Source organism: Taudactylus pleione, unplaced genomic scaffold (genome assembly GCF_031769625.1).
Source record: "Taudactylus pleione unplaced genomic scaffold, aTauple2 ptg001561l, whole genome shotgun sequence".
NCBI classification, from domain to species: Eukaryota; Metazoa; Chordata; class Amphibia; order Anura; family Myobatrachidae; genus Taudactylus; species Taudactylus pleione.
The window spans coordinates 132501-152652 of NW_028285958.1; the positions used below are offsets into that span (position 1 = coordinate 132501).

The 20152-nt window shown below is 46.7% G+C and overlaps 2 protein-coding genes across 2 annotated transcripts in view; both read right to left on the minus strand.

Annotated features, from left to right (window-relative positions):
- FCER1G (Fc epsilon receptor Ig) overlaps positions 1–2517 on the minus strand; it is a 26787-nt gene extending 24270 nt beyond the window's left edge. Inside the window, exon 1 of the mRNA XM_088464010.1 lies at positions 2065–2517. The gene's annotated coding sequence lies outside the window, so the exon portion shown is untranslated. The remainder of the gene's footprint in view (positions 1–2064) is intronic.
- Positions 2518–2861: 344 nt separating this feature from the next.
- Positions 2862–18396, minus strand: NDUFS2 (NADH:ubiquinone oxidoreductase core subunit S2). Its single transcript, XM_088464009.1, has 14 exons — positions 18237–18396; positions 17157–17260; positions 16421–16611; positions 8226–8346; positions 7247–7359; positions 5198–5272; positions 4912–4989; positions 4656–4741; positions 4260–4379; positions 4026–4155; positions 3793–3888; positions 3286–3369; positions 3130–3187; positions 2862–3050 (listed from the first exon to the last, which is right to left on the minus strand). The coding sequence occupies exons 1-14, from the start codon at positions 18320–18322 to the stop codon at positions 3013–3015; spliced, it is 1380 nt and encodes a 459-aa protein (XP_088320135.1). The 5' UTR covers positions 18323–18396; the 3' UTR covers positions 2862–3012.
- Between the last annotated feature and the right edge of the window lie 1756 nt (positions 18397–20152).

A 20152-nucleotide genomic window follows, 5' to 3' on the forward strand; every position in this document is an offset into this window, starting at 1 on the left:
TAGAATACACCTGCCGCTAATAATCTATTCTAGAATACACCTGCCGCTAATAATCTATTCTAGAATACACCTGCCGCTAATAATCTATTCTAGAATACACCTGCCGCTAATAATCTATTCTAGAATGCACCTGCCGCTCTAAATCTATTCTAGAATACACCTGCCGCTAATAACCTATTCTAGAAAACACCTGCCGCTAATAATCTATTCTAGAATACACCTGCCGCTATAAATCTATTCTAGAATACACCTGCCGCTATAAATCTATTCTAGAAAACACCTGCCGCTATAAATCTATTCTAGTATACACCTGCCGCTATAAATCTATTCTAGTATACACCTGCCGCTATAAATCTATTCTAGTATACACCTGCCGCTATAAATCTATTCTAGAATACACCTGCCGCTATAAATCTATTCTAGAATACACCTGCCGCTAATAATCTATTCTAGAATACACCTGCCGCTAATAATTGTTCTACAAAACACCTGCCGCTAATAATCTATTCTAGAATACACCTGCCGCTATAAATCTATTCTAGAATACACCTGCCGCTAATAGCCTATTCTAGAATACACCTGCCGCTATAAATCTATTCTAGAATACACCTGCCGCTAATAGCCTATTCTAGAATACAGCTGCCGCTATAAATCTATTCTAGAAAACACCTGCCGCTAATAATCTATTCTAGAATACACCTGCCGCTAATAATCTATCCTAGAATACACCTGCCGCTAATAATCTATCCTAGAATACACCTGCCGCTAATAATCTATTCTAGAATACACCTGTCGCTAATAATCTATCCTAGAATACACCTGCCGCTAATAGCCTATTCTAGAAAACACCTGCCGCTAATAATCTATTCTAGAAAACACCTGCCGCTAATAATCTATTCTAGAATACACCTGCCGCTAATAGCCTATTCTAGAAAACACCTGCCGCTAATAATCTATTCTAGAAAACACCTGCCGCTAATAATCTATTCTAGAAAACACCTGCCGCTAATAATCTATTCTAGAATACACCTGCCGCTAATAGCCTATTCTAGAAAACACCTGCCGCTAATAATCTATTCTAGAAAACACCTGCCGCTAATAACCTATTCTAGAATACACCTGCCGCTAATAGCCTATTCTAGAATACACCTGCCACTAATAATCTATTCTAGAATACACCTGCCGCTAATAATCTATTCTAGAATACACCTGCCGCTAATAATCTATTCTAGAATACACCTGCCGCTAATAATCTATTCTAGAAAACACCTGCCGCTAATAGCCTATACACCTGCCGCATACTTGCAGAATAGCCCTGAACCTATTTCCCTAGTTTGAAACAATTTTTTCCCATTTTTTTTTTTTACCACCCCAATTTTTAAATTAATTTTTTGGGGTGTCCCTGTTTTATTTTTTTAACTTTTTTTGACACAGTTATTTTTAAAATGACATTCCCAGGGGTGCAGGCTGTTTTTTTTAAGCCTGCACCCCTAAACCCCAATTCTGCACTTTTTTTTCGACACCTATTCAATGGTGAAAAGTTATCCCCGTTTTTTATCAAAGACTTTTCGAACCTGCGAAAAGTCTTTGAAATTGAATACGGTGTAAAACTAAAACCTGCGATAATGACGTCATAGGTGCGAAATTAACGTAAAAACTGAGTTTTCGCTCCCATATTGAATACCCCTCTTAGTGTAGAGATATTTAAGGTTAGATGGACACCTCATACCGTATTTGTGTGACCATATCAGCTACTAAAATTAGAATGTACTAACAGTGCACAGTCCTAATACTTCTGCAATTTATCTTATTTTGATCATAAAGGTCCTTTTAGATAAATCGCTATTAGACACATAGGAAGCATCACAGCTTCATCATCAGCGAATCTAAGCTCCACGGTCACTGACATATCACCCTTTACATAAATGAGGTCACTGGATGTCTCTCACCCATTAAGTCTCTATTGATTCTTCTCCCTGAAGAACATTGATGGTGACATCCTCTGGTAATGCCTCCCTCCCTCCTCCTATTTCTGGCACCCCAAGTAGGATTATAGTTACCCACATGGATTTAGGGCGATGGAAGTCGCTGGTAGGGGACTTGCGGATCTCGCTGCGATATCTACGCTCGGTCGTCCTTCAGAGCTATGCAGGGCTTCAGCCTACCAGTGAGACCTTGTGTCCAGACCCACACAGGAAGTCTACACCCACCGCCGGCCAAAACACCAGCTCACATACTTATCACAGTAAGACGGCTCTCAGGAAACTGGAGTTCCCTATTCAGCTAGAAAAAAACCCCAGAGCTTCACAATATAATGGAGGACAGAGGAAATCATGTACGCCATCCTACAGAGGCCAAAACTCAAATATAAATTACCAGGAGAAATTAGTGGCATTTAGCAGTCAAGGGAAACTGCGATAGACACAAATCCGTAGTATATAGCACATAGGTAGACTATACGTAAAGTGTGCTAAGATCTCCCCCGAGGCGCAAACACTGCCGCTTTGTAACCGGATAATACATTATTATACAGAATAAACCTGTTCAAGATCACTTTAATAACTTGTCTGAACAGTAACTAGTATCCTGTAACCGTACGGCACCACCCTCAGCAATTACGTTTCATATTCTTATGTAGTCACAAAAGTTACACAGCGGCTTGCAGAGTACATAAGCCGAAACCGGATGAACAAAAGAATAATTAAAAGGAAAATAGCCCAAAACTAAAATGTAACCATTTCCATAGAACGTATCAATTTTCATTCATTTATGCAACACCAGTCACAGCCACTAGGAGGCGATAGCATAATCTAGGCCTGTTAACTCTTACAGCTCCATACAAAAGACACTGGGCTAATGACTCGGGCTTTGTCCATTAAGAAACCAGAGTATTTATTTTCATCATGAGTTTTACAAGCGCAAAAGTTTAAATAAAGAAGACGCCTTGCTTCTAGTTCTGGATGAGAGGGCCACATCAAACGTTCGGAGCAGCGGTGAGACCCGAGCAGCCGATTATCGATCCACTTCCCCAAACACGATATCCTGAGTTCCTGCGCGAGAAAAAGCCAGGGTCAGTTTAGAGCGCAAAACCATGCAACACAGGTAACCGCAGATGCAACGGGCTCTCACCAATGATGGCAACGACATCTGCGAGCATGTGACCCTGTGACATCATATCCAAGCCCGCCTGGGAAGAGAGGAAAATGACATCACAAATATGGGCGTCGCAGCATGAGACTAGGCCCGGTGATGGGAATGAATGCAGGAAGCGAAACGTTTACTTACCAGGTGAGCAAACCCGGGAGCCTTTATCTTACAGCGGTACGGGCGGCTCGTTCCATCAGACACGAGGTAGACTCCAAACTCGCCCTGCCAGGAAGTAGAATGGTGTGTAAGTGACGTTGCACTGGCAGAGAGGGTAAAGGTTACAGAGTCTAGGCCCCATAACCATGCTACAAATATCTTAGTTTCTATGTAAATGAAAAACAAAGATTTTTAAAGACCAGTTCGTCCATCCTAAACCTATATATTAGTATCTCCCGTTACAGACAGGGTGACAGGGTCATCCGATGTGTCTAGCGGAAAGCAGATTGTAGGAAGATGGGAAGTCCTGCCCCTCCTCAGTGTTACAGAATGCGGCGTACACCCCTTATTAATAACGCATTATAAAATAACCCATGGCGGGTAAACGGGAATCCTCAGAACATGGCACAGAATAGCCGGACTGGTTTCCTGGAGATGTCCGCTGTAAGACATAACTCAATACCACCTCAATGCCCTACCCTTTCTTACCTTGGGGGCTTCGATGGCGGTATACGTGGCCCCCGGTGGCACCTGGTAGCCCTCAGTGTACAGTTTAAAGTGATGGATCAGGGACTCCATAGAGTGCTGTGGAGAGAACATCGGTACCAGTTTGTGAGACAAGTTACATTATCCAGTCGCTACGGTGACTTCACTACACTCTCTACGCGGGAGGTGGGGCAGATGCTGCAGCCGAGAGCTTAAAGTGTCGCATGGAACCGTACCTTCATTTCAGACCTCTTGGGCGGGGACACCTTGGCATCGTCCACCTTGATCTCTCCCTCTGGCATCTTGTTGAGGGCCTGGAGAACGATCCGCAAGGATTGGCGCATCTCCTCTACCCGGCAAAGGTACCTAGCCGGAGAGACGGGCGGAGGCAGAAAGTGAGACGTCCCATTGGCACGACGAGGCAAAGCTCACTCCCCCATCGTGATACTGGCACAGCCACGCCCACTCACCTGTCATAACAATCTCCTCTAGAGCCAATGGGGACATCGAATTCCACCTGGTCGTACACGTCGTAGGGCTGAGACTTCCTCAGATCCCACTGGATCCCGGATCCCCGGAGCATCACCCCACTGCGAACACACGTGGGAGGGGCGTCAGAGATGGACATAGACCAAAATTACCACTTATTGCTCTAATACACTAGAATAATATCAGTTTCCGAGGGGTAGGTAGGAGGTTATATACACAGTAAATTTGTTGTTCTGGGGACGGAGCCTTTCATTGCAAATCATGGACTATAACTGGATTATTGTCACTAAAGCTCATTGTATCAGAAATTCTTTATTGTCTGAATATTTACATTAACCTTTGTTACCATTTCACATCTACAGGTCTTCAGACTTTACCTAAACCCGTAGTTCAGGGCGTCCTCGGCTGAGACCACTCCGATGTCCACGGTCCGGTTCTTCCAGATACGGTTGTTTGTCAGCATCTATAGGTCATGTGACCACGGGAGAGAATTAGGGCCTGTCCACCGTTAGTAACCCATCACGGAAGAGAACACACATAAAGCAGGTAATGTTACACCAAAGGAAGGAAGCTACTGTGCCAAGAGATGACCCTCCGTTACCTCTACAATGTCTCAGGAAGTCTGAGTCTTACCTCCTCCAGCTCATCGATTCGGAGAGAGAAGGTCTTTATAAACTGGTAGATATCGTCCATCAGCCCCAGTGGCATGTCCTAGGAAGCACAATACGACCATAAGATATTACAAAGTACAGCAAAAGGGCCGGTCACGTCAACCGCTCAACGATCCACCGGCCATGCATACAGATATTACGCCTATTAGGAGACCAGCGCGGTGGTATACAGAGAGAGACCTGAAAGTTTCCCTGTTCACCATTGTGCGTAAATGACCCAATCTGCAAAATCTAGTGAAGGGCATTACCTGGTGCACGCCTCCCGGTCGGACATAGGCCGCGTGCATGCGGGCGCCGGACACTCTCTCGTAAAACTCGAACAACTGCAGGGAGGAGACAGGAAGTGTGTATAAATCACACGGCAGCCAGTGGCAGTCTTATTTCAATATACACAAAAAGAAACAAATATAGACAAACCAGCGCTTTAAACAAAGGTGCAGCAAATTACCACCAAAGTGGTCCCCTTCACTTTAAAATTCACACAGTTTCTACAATAAAGTAAATACTTTGCGCTCCCTGGGATATTTCTCGTGTTATTTTCCAATTATGTGTGTTCGAAATCCAAATCCTTTATTAATGTCCATGGGATGGGATTTTACAATTCAAATATAACCGTCCTCTTATTTTCTGATGTTATACTTTCAATAATTCTCCATTAAAACGGTTGATATATATAAAAAAAGGAAAAGAAAATGGGGTATATATAGTGAAGTAGCGTTTTATTCAATCCAAAATACACATTAAAACATGGACAGATAATGTGGGGTACCTGTTTAGCGCACCCAAATTTGCCTCTGTATGATTACAGCAATAGCCCGGGTACAAATGCTTAGTAATAAGTGGCAAGGGCATAGTACTGAGAAGATCCATTCCAACTGTTACCAGGCAGAGAGTCCAGCAGAGGAATTTGTGGAGGTCCTTATTGCACTCTGATGAGTATCTGATGTTCCAGCATTTGAACCCGGGTTATTGCTGTAATCATACAGAGGCAAATTTGGGTGCGCTAAACAGGTACCCCACATTATCCGGTACGGGACTGCATATATCATTTTGTGTCCATGTTTTAATGTGTATTTTGGATTGAATAAAACGGTACTTCACTATATACACCCCATTTTCTTTCCTTTTTTTATATCTATCAACCGTTTAATGGAGAATTATTGAAAGTATAACATCAGAAAATAAGAGGACGGTTATATTTGAATTATAAAATCCCATCCCACGGACATTAATAAAGGATTTGGATTTCGAACACACATAATTGGAAAATAACACGAGAAATACCCCAGGGAGCGCAAAGTACCACGATTACTTTATTGTAGTCTTATTTCAATATCTGTATATTTAAAGTCACCAAGTTATGGTTTACGCCATGGACCGTGTTCCGCGGATCGAGTACTCCTGAGGATGGCGCTTAGTCCCGAAATAAAACACCTTTCCTTAAATTGAGAGTTTGACTTTCCTACTTCATTAGGTGGTAAAACGGATCTCTCTAAAGGATGTAACTACCTTTCTTCTACGTAAGTCGCTGCACAGAACAATGTTTTATCCTATAGTTGAAGTAAATCTGTCATGCAGCCTTGAGAACAACCCTGTACTAAAAGGGGCATTTCGCAACTTTGTGGCCAGACCCCTTGTAGATTGGACGCCATGTTGTATTTTATAGTATCCATGGCGACTGGGTTGTGTTGAGCCTTTTTTTATTACTAGAGCACCAGCCTCTCTAATTGTCGGCAGTCAGTGTAACCTGGATCTACAGCAGCTATCAGGCACTGTTAGATTCAGGTTATACTTTCAGCTTTAGATGCAGAACGGTACAAAGCAGTAACCTGGGCTTTCCTGTACAGAGGGAGATTCCCAATGACATCACCGCTGTGAACGGGTCCATGGTACCTGCTGAGTAACGCCCTAATTGCAATGTATAATTAAATACTGTCACTGATATAAATGTTCTATAAAACTGCACCTCCCTGTCATAAACACCCCGGTAGTTTTTCAATTTAGTCGTTGGGGAGAGCAGAAGTTCCTGTGACGCTAATCTCATGTGATCATTCTCAGCCAATAGGATGAAAGCTGGCAGTGTGACTATGTCACAGGATGAGTCACAGGCACACACTGAGCATGCCCCTTGCCAGTACATGGCATGGTCACCTCTCTCCTTAACACTGCCCAGAAGGTAGGTCACTCCTTGTGGACATGGAATAAGCGAATATACAGAAACTATACAGCTGTAACAAAGCATGCAATATGGGCATTTATATTCTTCTTTCCAAATAACGTGTTATGTGCATCGATACCTTCTCTCGCTCCTCAAACAGCCAGAAGAACGGCGTCATGGCTCCGATATCGAGTGCGTGGCAAGCGACTGCCATGATGTGGTTCAGAAGGCGTGTGATCTCTGCAAACAGAACTGTAACACGTAACACAATTAGGATGTGCACCAATGAGCCTTGTGTCACTGTACTGATAGTGTTTGCCTTTGCTTTAGGGCAGGGCTTGACACAATTTTCTAAACTCTAGGAGCCAGCATGAAAGTGTAGGAGCCAGATCACTGTCCCCCCAAAACAATTACAGGAGTGAGTGAGGAGCACAGCTCTGTGTGTTATACACACTATACTAGTCCACAAAATGGTCACAGTTGAATGGATACAGTAACATGAAGGCCCCCTCACTGCTCTGCACAGCTCCCCTGCTCCACCCTCATCCTCCAGTAATAACGGACCACTTTTCATATAAAACAATGGTACCAGAAAGTACAAATCCCCCTCCCCTCATGGTCACACCACTGTCCCTCTGAAGCTGCTCCGCAATCCCAGGCCACGCATAGACCCTACTACCGGAGAGCTCTATGCAGCCGGAGACAGTAGACAGCCGGGATGTACAGGAGGAGCAGCGTAGACTGAGACAGACAGCATGGGTCAGACCAGGCCAGGATGGAGAGGAGGAGTCAGCACAGACCAGGACGGACGCAGGCACAGCAGTCACCGCAGACGACACTCGGCACATGCACTCCTGTGCATGAAATGAACGCCGCCATACTATAGGCACAAATCTCCACGGGAGCTGATGAGGATCTGCTTCCCCCTCACTGCAAAATCTGGTAGCCATGGCGACCTGACCCCTCGGATTTGACAAGCCCTGCATTACGGTGTACTATTGTAATCCAGATAAGCTATTAAAAGACATCTTACTTTCTGGAACTAACTTTGTGCAGCTTGTAGCTCTGTTATACAGGGCCTGGTGACCAGCTATCCCATAATGCAGGCTATAGCTTACCTCTGATCCACTGGGCTCTGAGCGGAGGTCGGATGTTCAGCAGCTTCTCCACAGCCAGAGAATAAGCTTGTTCATTGCACATCATGGAGACATAGTCTAGGCGGTCAAAGTAGGGCAACGCCTGGAAGATAACAGAGACGCGTCACCAAGCTACTCCAAACGCCTCATTTGTACGCAAACTGCCACCTGTGTGGGCACTAGACCACCACTGGTCCGGACCGAACTCTGATGAGTCGGACAATGACCGAATCTGACCACGTACAGAGTCCCTGATGTAGCTCCACAAGATCCAGGAGTTTTGACGTAGAGGTCTCTGTATGACAACAACTGAGAGGTCGCAAATACCGAGTGGCCGACAGGTTTATTGAGGTGGCATCATTCTCTCACAGTATAAAGGTTTGGGGACATGGTACAGTGAGAGATCATTAGGGAAGTTATACTCCTGGTAAAGGAAAAGTGCATCTCATTGTACTCATCAATCTTTTACTCTACTACAGTCAGGTCCATAAATATTGGGACAGTGACAGAATTTTCATATTTTGGCCTCTAGTCACCACCACAATGGCTTTGAAATGAAACAAACAAGATGTGATTTAACTGCAGACTTTCAGATTTAATTTGAGGGTAATTACATCCAAATCAGGTGAACGGTGTAGGAATTACAACGGTTTCTATATGTGCCTCCCACTTTTTAAGGGGCCAAAAGTAATGGGACAAACTAAACAATCCTAAATCTAACTTTCACTTTTTAATACTCTGTTGCAAATCCTTTGCAGGCAATTACAGCCTGAAGTCTGGAACGCATAGACATCACCAGACGCTGGGTTTCATCCCTGGTGATGCTCTGCCAGGCCTCTACTGCAAATGTCTTCAGTTCCTGCTTGTTCTTGGGGCATTTTCCCTTCAGTTTTGTCTTCATCAAGTGAAATGCATGCTCAATCAGATTCAGGTCGGGGGATTGACTTGGCCATTACATAACATTCCACTTTTTAGCCTTAAAAACCTCTTTGGTCGCTTTTGCAGTATGCTTCGGGTCATTGTCCATCTGCACTGTGAAGAGCGGTCCAATGAGTTCTGAAGCATTTGACTGAATAAGAGCATATAATATTGCCCGAAACACTTCAGAATTCATTCTGCTGCTTTTGTCAGCAGTCACATCATCAATAAATACAAGGGAACCAGTTCCATTGGCAGCCATACATGCCCACGCCATGACACTACCACCACGCTTCACTGATGAGGTGATATGTTTTGGATCATGAGCAGTTCCTTTCCTTCTCCATACTCTTCTCTTCCCATCACTCTGGTACAAGTTGATCTTTGTCTCATCTGTCCATGGGATGTTGTTCCAGAACTGTAATGGCTTTTTTAGATGTTGTTTGGCAAACTCTAATCTGGTCTTCCTGTTTTTGTGGCTCACCAATGGTTTACATCTTGTGGTGAACCCTCTATATTCACTCTTGTGAAGTCTTCTCTTGATTGTTGACTTTGACACATATACACCTACCTCCTGGAGAGTGTTCTTGATTTGGCCAACTGTTGTGAAGGGGTTTTTCTTCACCAGGGAAATAATTCTTCTGTCTCCACCACAGTTGTTTTCCTTGGTCTTCCGGGTCTTTTGGTGTTGCTGAGCTCTCCGGTGCCTTCTTTCTTTTTAAGAATGTTCCAAACAGTTGATTTGGCCACACCTAATGTTTTTGCTATCTCTCTGATGGGTTTGTTTTGATTTTTCAGCCTAATGATGGCTTGCTTCACTGATAGTGACAGCTCTTTGGATCTCATATTGAGAGTCGACAGCAACTGATTCCAAATGCAAATGTCACACCTAGAATCAACTCCAGACCTTTTACCTGCTTAATTGATAATGAAATAACGAGGGAATAGCTCACACCTGTCCATGAAATAGCTTTTGAGTTGATAGTCCCATTACTTTTGGCCCCTTAAAAAGTGGGAGGCACATATTGAAACTGTTGTAATTCCTACACCGTTCACCTGATTTGGATGTAATTACCCTCAAATTAAATCTGAAAGTCTGCAGGTAAAGCACATCTTGTTTGTTTCATTTCAAAGTCATTGTGGTGGTGAATAGAGGCCAAAAACAAGAGATATGGTAAGAACTTACCTTTGTTATCTCTGTTTCTACGAAGTCCATAGGGTCCACAGGGTTGACCTTGGGGTATAGGTTGGGAACCAAATCCGGGCACCACGCAGTTAAAGCTTTTAGCTCCCAGGATGCACTGGGTCCACTCTCCCTATAACCCCACCCCCAAGCCAGAGGCACCTCAGTTTGTAAGTAGCCAAAGGCCGGAGGAGGAGAGAAAAAGAGAGAGAAAACTGGAACACTCAATAACCATACTCACCGAAATGGGAGACGGAAAACCGGTGACCAGCCACACAGCCCATATGAAGCCAGGTGCGTCAGGGCGGGCGCCCTGTGGACCCTATGGACTTCGTAGAAACAGAGATAACAAAGGTAAGTTCTTACCATATCTCTTGTTTTCTACTTCAGGGTCCATAGGGGGTCCACAGGGTTGACCTTGGGGATGTCCCAAAGCAGTTCAACCAAGGGTGGGGACGCTCCTGTGCTGAGAGGAGAATCCGTCGCCAAAAAGGAAGCATCCTGAGAGGCAAAGGAAACCAATGCCTAGAACCTTAAAAAGGTGTGGACAGAAGACCACGTGGCCACCTAGTAAGGCAAAACAGCCGAGGTGCCACAGCGAGCCGCACACGAGGGTCACATGGCCCGAGAAAAAACAAGCATCAACAACAGGAAGGCCTACCCATGGGTAGGCCCCTGAGGAAGACCTACGAGGCCATCCAAGTCAACATTTGGTTATAGGCCGGCCATCCTTTCCTGTGAAAACCAGAAATCTCAGACCACCAATAAGGAGTCCGATTTCCGTAAGGAACCTGAACGGATCACATAAATCCAAAGAGGCCAGACCACAGTCAATGAGGCCACACCAGCCGAGAGGACTGGGGACAGAATGGCCGTACCATAAGTTCCAGAATAATATGGAACCTGAAAACCACTAAGAAGAAACACAGGGCGAGAGCAACTCCCACCCTGACATGATGCCCTCCAGAAGAGGGAGCTACATGAGAACGCTCCCAATTCAGACACTCTCCTGGTTGATATAAACACCCTGAGAGAAAGAGAGAGCCTAAGCAATAGACCATGTAATGGCTATCACAACCAGCGGTTCCATTGACTGTCCCCGGAGGTAACGAAGAACCACTACTTACTCCCAAGGAGTCCCTAGGGAGGACAAATGGAGGCATAATCAAGAAAACACTCCAAAGGATGAACTGGATACCAGAGTGAAGCAATTCCATATCTTAACCATACTGACAGTGTAGAGATCCGCACTGTCAGGAAGACCAGGCCAAGTGTGAAACCCAAGCCAGCCGGAAGGAATGCCAGAATATCTGGAAATCCTGGACACCGGAGGATTGTATCGACAGGTACAATACCATAAGATTTATGGCTGCCACAGTTTGTGGTAGGTCCCAGCAAAAGCTGATCCATGTGCTCTAATCATTCTAACGATGACAAAGCCAGGGAAGCCGTAAGACCACTGTAAGGACACAGTCAAAGACAAACGACCCAGGTCCAAGGCAAAACCAAGGACCCTGAGACAACAGGTCCGGGCAGTGAAGCATCAGGGATGGAGTATCGATGTAGAGACTCCGAAGATCCAAGTACCCCTGACATCTGGGGCAAGCAGGAACCACCAGCAGGAAAGCATCTCCGTCTCGATTGAAAACACTTCCAAAGACCTCGAGGAAGAAGGGAGACCGGAGAACACAGGTACACAAAGTGGAAGGACCACTTCACCGACAAAGAGTCGCTGAAGTTTGCTTCAGAATCCCCAGAGCTGAACTGTAACACCCTAGTGTGATAAAGTCAGAAGGCCATGAGGGTCACCTCAGGGGGGCCCCCCCTGCTCACCAGGAGATGAAACCTCTCTTGGGGAAGAGACTAGTCCCCGGGATGCACGTCGTGACGGCTGAGGACTCCCGCTTCCCAATGGAGAGCTCCTGAAATGAACGCTGCCGAGATGGTCGGGAGGAGACCCTCGGACTATGTCCGAATATGTGACATACCTGTCATTGCCACCCAACGAACAGTGTTGCTAAAAAGGAAGCCACTGTCCTGACCCTGTCGGACTGAACCTTTTCAGGTTCACCGGGAAACAAGAGTTATGCCAGAGTAAGTTAATTGACAGGGTGGAATCGACAGACGTCCAACTGCACTGAAAAGGATTCGGTCCAGACACTGTCCCTAGCAAAGAAAACCCTGGACGAGATGGCCATAGCCACCCGGACAGGGACCGACTTGCCTCCGGAGAGAGCATCATCGTTTGAACAGTTATCCGACAGAAAAAACTCATTCCATCTGGAGATGAGCCAATTATGGAAAGGCCTGGAATGGAACTGAGCCCATTCCACCATGCATCCCAGAGTGTAAAGACATCTGTCGACTGCGCAGACAACCATGTACTCCTAATGGAAGAGAGGAGATTCCGTCTTACGCCAGAAGAATTCTCAGATTCTGAGAACCCAGCAGGGATCCTAGATGAAGAATACCCAGAGAGGGATGCAGGGAGGACTTTTTCCCCGTTGATTAAACGTCTGCACCCTGAAGAAGCCACAGTCATCCTGACCTGGCCGTAAAGTACCCCGGTGATCCCGCTAAGAGCAGGAGGCCGTCCAGGTACAGGAGCATTGGGATATACTGAACAGAAGAACTGTCAGAAAATCCAAAACGCTGGTAAACCCCTGTGGGGCTGAGGACAGTCCCAACAGGCAGAGCCCGAAAAATTGTAAGTGTTGCTGTGATACAGCAAACCTCAGCCCATGCTGAGGAAAGGTCTCTGTAAGTACCCGTAGGCACGCGTCCTGTATATCCAGTGATACCCTAAAGTCCCCAGGTTCCAAACATCGTATGATGGAGCATAGGGATTTCCTCCTGAGCCCAGGTAGCTTTAGGAACTGGTTCAGGGAATTGAGACAGAGAACAGGCCAAAGAGGACCATTCAGCCACCGCACCAGAAAGAAAACAGAACAACCAGTCCCTCACTGAGATAGTGGGGATGGCCCAATTAGCTCCGCTTACCGCAACAACTGCATAGCTTTCTGGATCTGTAAGGCCCTTGTAAAGAGGGCGTACCCTCCTACCCACGTAGCCGCGGCAACTTGACACTAATACCGGGCGAACTGAGAAAATCGGTATCTCCCAGTTGTAGGCCTGTCCCGTCAGACTGAAGAGATATCCGTAGGTTCAGAAGCAGGATCGGCTGGCAGTCCAGGCCTGCTCGGTACTGGATATGTCGGCCCTTGTAGATGCCGACAGTCTACGAAGAAACAGACCTTTAGGCTGACCGAGAGGACAAAAAAGACTTAACAGACTTAGTCTGAGGCCTTGTAGTGTGCATAGCTGAAAGCGGTAAACTTGTCGTTAGTAATACTGCCAATGTTACTACAATCTTGTCAAGGTCAGGACCAAACAATATCAACCCTAAAGATGGTATCTGCACCTCTGCATTCTCAGAGCGCAGCCATAGGGTATTACGGAGGATACAGTCGCAGCCGGAACTCTGAAAGTTAGGAGACTGGTATCCAATATAGGCATGTCCACCTATGACAACTGCATATATTACATGAGCGACCAAATACATTTGAACCCCCGACGTGTTGGAGGGGAAAAAACGTTACAAATGCATCAACCCAATATGCAATAGTATTAACCAACCATGCTATAGCCATGGTAGGATGGGTAACAACTCCCGAAAGCAAGTATACTGATTTCAGGCAGAGTTACCACCTACGGATCCGAAGAATCCGACCACGCAGGAATGGGAGGCGTAGTAACGTCTGTAATCAGACGAGTAACACGCCCATCCCCCCCAGGAGGGGCTCGTGATGCCCTCAGGGAATTTGGGACAGGAGGCCAAACACTGTTGTAACACCTCCTATCTGGCAACAGCCAGAGTCCCGCTATGCGATCCACCCGCTAGTCAGCAACAGGTAACCCGAAGGCACGCAATACTGAGGGTGTATGATACAGGTGCAGGTCAACATTCACTCTAACCAGAATGGACCTGCTACCAGCCCTAAAGCAGGGATAATAATACCTGAAATAGGCTTCCCCCCGTGTAAGAGGGAAAGAGCCCCGAACAGTACCCAGTTCACGGCAGAGCCAACTGGGAAGTAACCACAGGGCGTCAACCACGCCAATTAGCGTTTCGTAGAAAACGACATCCACCCAGGGTGGCTGTTGTGGTAATCCCTGCAAGGGGAATGACAGACTATTGTGGCACCAGGGGGAATTCATATACTGCAAAAAAACCCCTGCAGGGAGCGGTAGTCTGTGTCACAGGGGAAGAGTGCAAGAAGCTGCGAGATACCCTGAGATGAAAAGGGCAGTATGGTGAAGTAACCCCAAGTGAGGTACAACAATGGGGCCCGCCCGGCGATCCGCAATTGAGAGGATCCCGAGAAAACAAACCGCCCAAGGGGGTCGTGAAAGAGGCCGGCACCAGATGACGCCACATACAGAACCCTTTATGAGTCAAATCCTCCGCACTAACACCTGCAGCACATGACTTGCAGGATAGTAAAAATGGGTGCAGTATAACGCTCTATCTCCTGGTCAGACATATCTGACCAATCTTGGCGGAAATATTAAGCAGCACTATACTGGTCCTGACTGATGCCAAAAATAGCTGCAGGGACCCATTTTCAGCGTATGCAACACACAGTTCCATCTAAAATATGGCAACGTGCAGCACGCAACAGTATGTGACAAACCACACAAATATTAACAAGTATATAAATGTGAGGTCTCAGAACCACCCTAAGTACAGCTGTATTAGGGCAGATAAAGAAAAGGGATAGATATACACTGACAGGTGAGAGAATAAAGTACAGTCAGCACTAGCATAAGTCACATACAATGCAGATATATACATATATACATAAACATGTCATATAATATACTGCACTATTACACTGCATTCAACTGCCCAGATTCAGTGTCTGGGAAGGCTACAGCGCTGTGTACACTGACCTGATGGTGAGGTACGCAGGGGGACTGGACTCACTGCCATCTCCAGAGATTTCTGCTGCACCACAGAGATAAAATGGCCGCTGGAGACCTCAGAAGAAGCGTGGCCCGCGGAGGAAGCAGCTCAGCGACGCCAGACTATGGATACTGAAAGGCGCGCTGAGCTGAGGGGAGGAGCCGCTGTAACAGGGAAGGCTGCCTCCCCTGGCCGGCTATTAACCCCCGGGACGCCGGCTCCCTGCACCGATCGTTAAGTCCCTGGTGGTCTAGTGGACACACGGGGTATGGGGGGCCCGCCGCCACTGCCGGCGCCTCCGGTCTGTCCCCTGAGACCGGAGGCACAGGACTGCATTTGAAATGCGCGGATCACCGCAAGCGGTGATCCGCGACCTTACCTGCTCCCCGTGGATCCGGCAGCAGTCCTGGGCGCCCGCAGAGTCCGGCTAGTACAGACTCTGGGGTCCCGCTGAGATCCCCAGATCTGTACTGGCGTCTCAGCGCCAGCGGGGTGACGGAGCGGCAGCTTAGACGTCCTATGGACAGTCCGACGCTGCCGCTCTGAAGAGTCCAAAGTCTATGAAAAAACTTTGTCCCTAAAAAAATAAAATAAGCTTAGGGGCTGCTAATCAGCTCCCCCTGCGCTAACGGTGACCCGACTCCGGCCGGGCACCAACTTAAACTGAGGTGCCTCTGGCTTGGGGGTGGGGTTATAGGGAGAGTGGACCCAGTGCATCCTGGGAGCTAAAAGCTTTAACTGCGTGGTGCCCGGATTTGGTTCCCAACCTATACCCCAAGGTCAACCCTGTGGACCCCCTATGGACCCTGAAGTAGAAATATGAAAATTCTGTCAATGTCCCAATATTTATGCACCTGACTGTACATATTCTATTATCTCTCTTTTGGAATTACCATAGGTCTTTTACACCATTCTAACTTCTCAATTTCTCTGCATCAAAACAGAATTTGTACTTATTTGACTTATTTTGAAGAATAAGTTATCTTCATATAATGTACATCAGTCTTAATTAATGCATTTACCGAATAATCAATATTACTACAAAAAAATGCAATGCGTCTGGCATGTCAGATTAAAATAAAGCCCCCTCCCCCCGCCCTGGTTTATTACCTGCAGGTAGGTCTTGTACTCAATAAGCTTCTCCGTGCCGCGGTGAAGGAGTCCCACGTGGGGATCGCACTTTTTCACGGACTCTCCGCTGAGCTCCATGACTAACCGCAGGACACCGTGAGCCGCAGGGTGCTGGGGTCCAAAATTAATGGTGAGGTTGGATACATCCCTATGTGCCGGTGGGTCTTTGTCTGTTGTGGGGAGACAGAAGAAAATAGGCCAGTGTCTGTTTAGTAATAATGAAACATGCCTCGTACAATCCGGGGGCGGAGGTGAAAATAACAAACCACAATAAGATAAATGGCCTTTTAATGCCAAAGACCATACAGAGAACAAGGAATCATCAACTCTTACAATCCGCACCATCACCACAATGAGGCTAAATTGCAACTGTCAATCTACTACTCCTTATTTATAGCACTATATTGACGTTACCTAATGAAGTAGGGCCATCCTGTGGGCTGAACACCCTGTGGTGTATGTGAGGAAGCTGGAAGGAGTCCTGCAGTTTGATAATGTCACAGGAAGTTTCTGATGCCAATGCCAGTACATAGGATGCTCAAACACTTACTAATGAAAGTTTCATACCTACTCCCGACACCACGCATTTCGATAACATTGTATACTATACACTCACACGTGGTGCCCTCTAGGGCACGATCTGCAAAATACAGAATATATCTGCTGCTTTGCAAGTACCATTCTACATACTCTCCATTAAACGACAGCTACTGACCGTGCCAGGGAGCGGGCACCCATTTTGCTGTGGTGGCATTTGGGTACATCACGGCACCATCGAACTGCTTCATAAACTCCATGTCCGGCTGCCATTGCTTCTCCCTGAGACAAAAAAGGAGAAAGAAGACAGTGAGAGGCCAGGAAAAAAGGTCCTAACGCAATCATGACCCAGCAATCTCTTTATAAACAAGTACCGCTATGGCGGTGACCACATATAGGTGGGGCAGATGACAGACCATTATGTAGTCAGGGTTGTGTAGAGACATTCACATGGGATTGGGGATGATGGCAAACTTACAGCACATATGTTTATATCTAGTTACTTACATAGCACCGCAGAGTACAAAGCACCCTCTAATACAGTGATTCCCAACCTCGGTCCTCAAGGCACACTAACGGTCCTGGTTTTAGTGATATCCATGATTGTGCACAGATGGTTAAATCAAAATAACTGAGGTACTAATTAAATCACTTGTGCTTAAGTATGGCTATCCCTAAAACCTGGACTGTTAGCGTGCCTTGAGGACCGTGGTTGGGAACCCTGCTCTAATATGACAACACAAAAACAGATAACAAATAAAAAAAATATTGGTTTGGGGAACCTAACCCCAAGAGCTTACAATCTTCAATTGGTGACAGTGGAGGCAAAACAGCGCTGAATCATGGACAACAAATGCAGCGGATGAAGGCCAGGACGTGGCTATAAGTGACAAGTTGGTCGGGGCAGCACTACTAGTACAAGCAATGCCACATCATAACTCTGATGTATACTATTTGGCAATATATAGGTTTATATAAATATGTGCATGAGAGAGAGACACTAATACACACTTTGGTGTTTATTTATCTTGGGCTGTTGTAATATATATATATATATATATATATATATATATGTGCCAGGCTGTGCATATTAGCCCCTGGAAGATGCTGTATGACAGCTGCCACCAGTCCTGTTATTGAGGTGCCCCCCGTCCCTGGACAGCCCATTCCCCTGGGCACAGTTACAGACACCTCTGGATCTCTGGGGGGGGAGCTGCTGCCCCCTTATACCTCATCCCCCGACCCCTGGGCGCAGTACCTGACTGGCTGGGCCGCCCTCAGCCAGCCGCCGGCCAGAGCCTCTGAAGGTGCCCGCAGCCTGCCCAGGACTCTGAGCGCCGCCATCTTTCCAGAGGACAGGGCGCACGCACTGCCTGCCGGGAACTTCCTGTGTCTGGCTGCAGCTTCAGCGCCGTAGAAAGAGAGGGGTGAGGAGCCGCCATGTCAAGTGTGGGAGCGGGCGCCGTGACGCACTTCCGCCCTTCAGACCTGAAATTGTCAGCTGGCAGGCAGCTCTGATGTGGGCGTGGCCGGTACACAGGGGGGCGGGACTATACGCTGAGGGGAGGAGGCTGGGCGCCTCCCTCTGGCAGCTGGAGGAAGGTAATAATGTTACTACGTCTTTCCCTGTGTGTCTCCTGCCATAGCCGCTGAATGGGCCTTATTTCTAAGGAAATAGATATTATTAATGGCGGAAATATAACAGCCAGCAAGTGTTTTATTAGCAAATTAGTCTTTGCAGTATTTTGGGTACCTAAAAATGTGCTATGTGTTATTTTTCAGTGTTTTTATTTAAGTTTATAAACTTTTTGGTAAATTTATTTTTCCTTATCTCGCAAATGCAAGAACCATTTCCTATCATTTACACCTCCCCATACCTGTCCCCCATCATTTACACCTCCCCATACCTGTCCCCCATCATTTACACCTCACCATACCTGTCCCCCATCATTTACACCTCACCATACCTGTCCCCATCATTTACACCTCACCATACCTGTCCCCCATCATTTACACCTCACCCTACCTGTCCCCCATCATTTACACCTCACCCTACCTGTCCCCCATCATTTACACCTCCCCATACCTGTCCCCCATCATTTACACCTCACCATACCTGTCCCCCATCATTTACACCTCACCATACCTGTCCCCATCATTTACACCTCACCCTACCTGTCCCCCATCATTTACACCTCACCCTACCTGTCCCCCATCATTTACACCTCACCCTACCTGTCCCCCATCATTTACACCTCACCATACCTGTCCCCCATTATACCTCACCATACCTGTCCCCCATTATTTACACCTCACCCTACCTGTCCCCCATCATTTACACCTCACCCTACCTGTCCCCCATCATTTACACCTCCCCATACCTGTCCCCCATCATTTATACCTCCATATACCTGTCCCCCATTATTTACACCTCCCCATACCTGTCCCCCATTATTTACACCTCCATATACCTGTCCCCCATTATTTACACCTCACCATACCTGTCCCCAATTATTTACACCTCACCCTACCTGTCCCCCATTATTTACATCTCACCCTACCTGTCCCCCATTATTTACACCTCACCCTACCTGTCCCCCATTATTTACACCTCACCCTACCTGTCCCCCATCATTTACACCTCCCCCTACCTGTCCCCCATCATTTATACCTCCCCATACCTGTCCCCCATCATTTACACCTCCCCATACCTGTCCCCCATCATTTACACCTCCCCATACCTGTCCTCCATCATTTACACCTCCACATTCCTGTCCCCATCATTTACACCTCCCCATACCTGTCCCCCATCATTTATACCTCACCATACCTGTCCCCCATCATTTACACATCCCCATACCTGTCCCCCATCATTTACACCTCACCATACCTGTCCCCCATCATTTACACCTCACCATACCTGTCCCCATCATTTACACCTCACCATACCTGTCCCCCATCATTTACACCTCACCCTACCTGTCCCCCATCATTTACACCTCACCCTACCTGTCCCCCATCATTTACACCTCCCCATACCTGTCCCCCATCATTTACACCTCACCATACCTGTCCCCCATCATTTACACCTCACCATACCTGTCCCCATCATTTACACCTCACCCTACCTGTCCCCCATCATTTACACCTCACCCTACCTGTCCCCCATCATTT

What these genes read in the sequence shown, in the direction of transcription:
- NDUFS2 (XM_088464009.1), bottom strand. Translation starts at nt 18,322, where the DNA reads ATGGCGGCGCTCAGAGTCCTGGGCAGGCTGCGGGCACCTTCAGAGGCT. An exon ending in AGGGCGGCCCAGCCAGTCAG is followed by an intron (nt 17,261 to 18,236) that starts GTACTGCGCCCA and finishes TTTTTGTCTCAG; the next exon opens with GGAGAAGCAATGGCAGCCGG. An exon ending in CCAAGAGGTCTGAAATGAAG is followed by an intron (nt 3,889 to 4,025) that starts GTACGGTTCCAT and finishes TTCTCTCCACAG; the next exon opens with CACTCTATGGAGTCCCTGAT.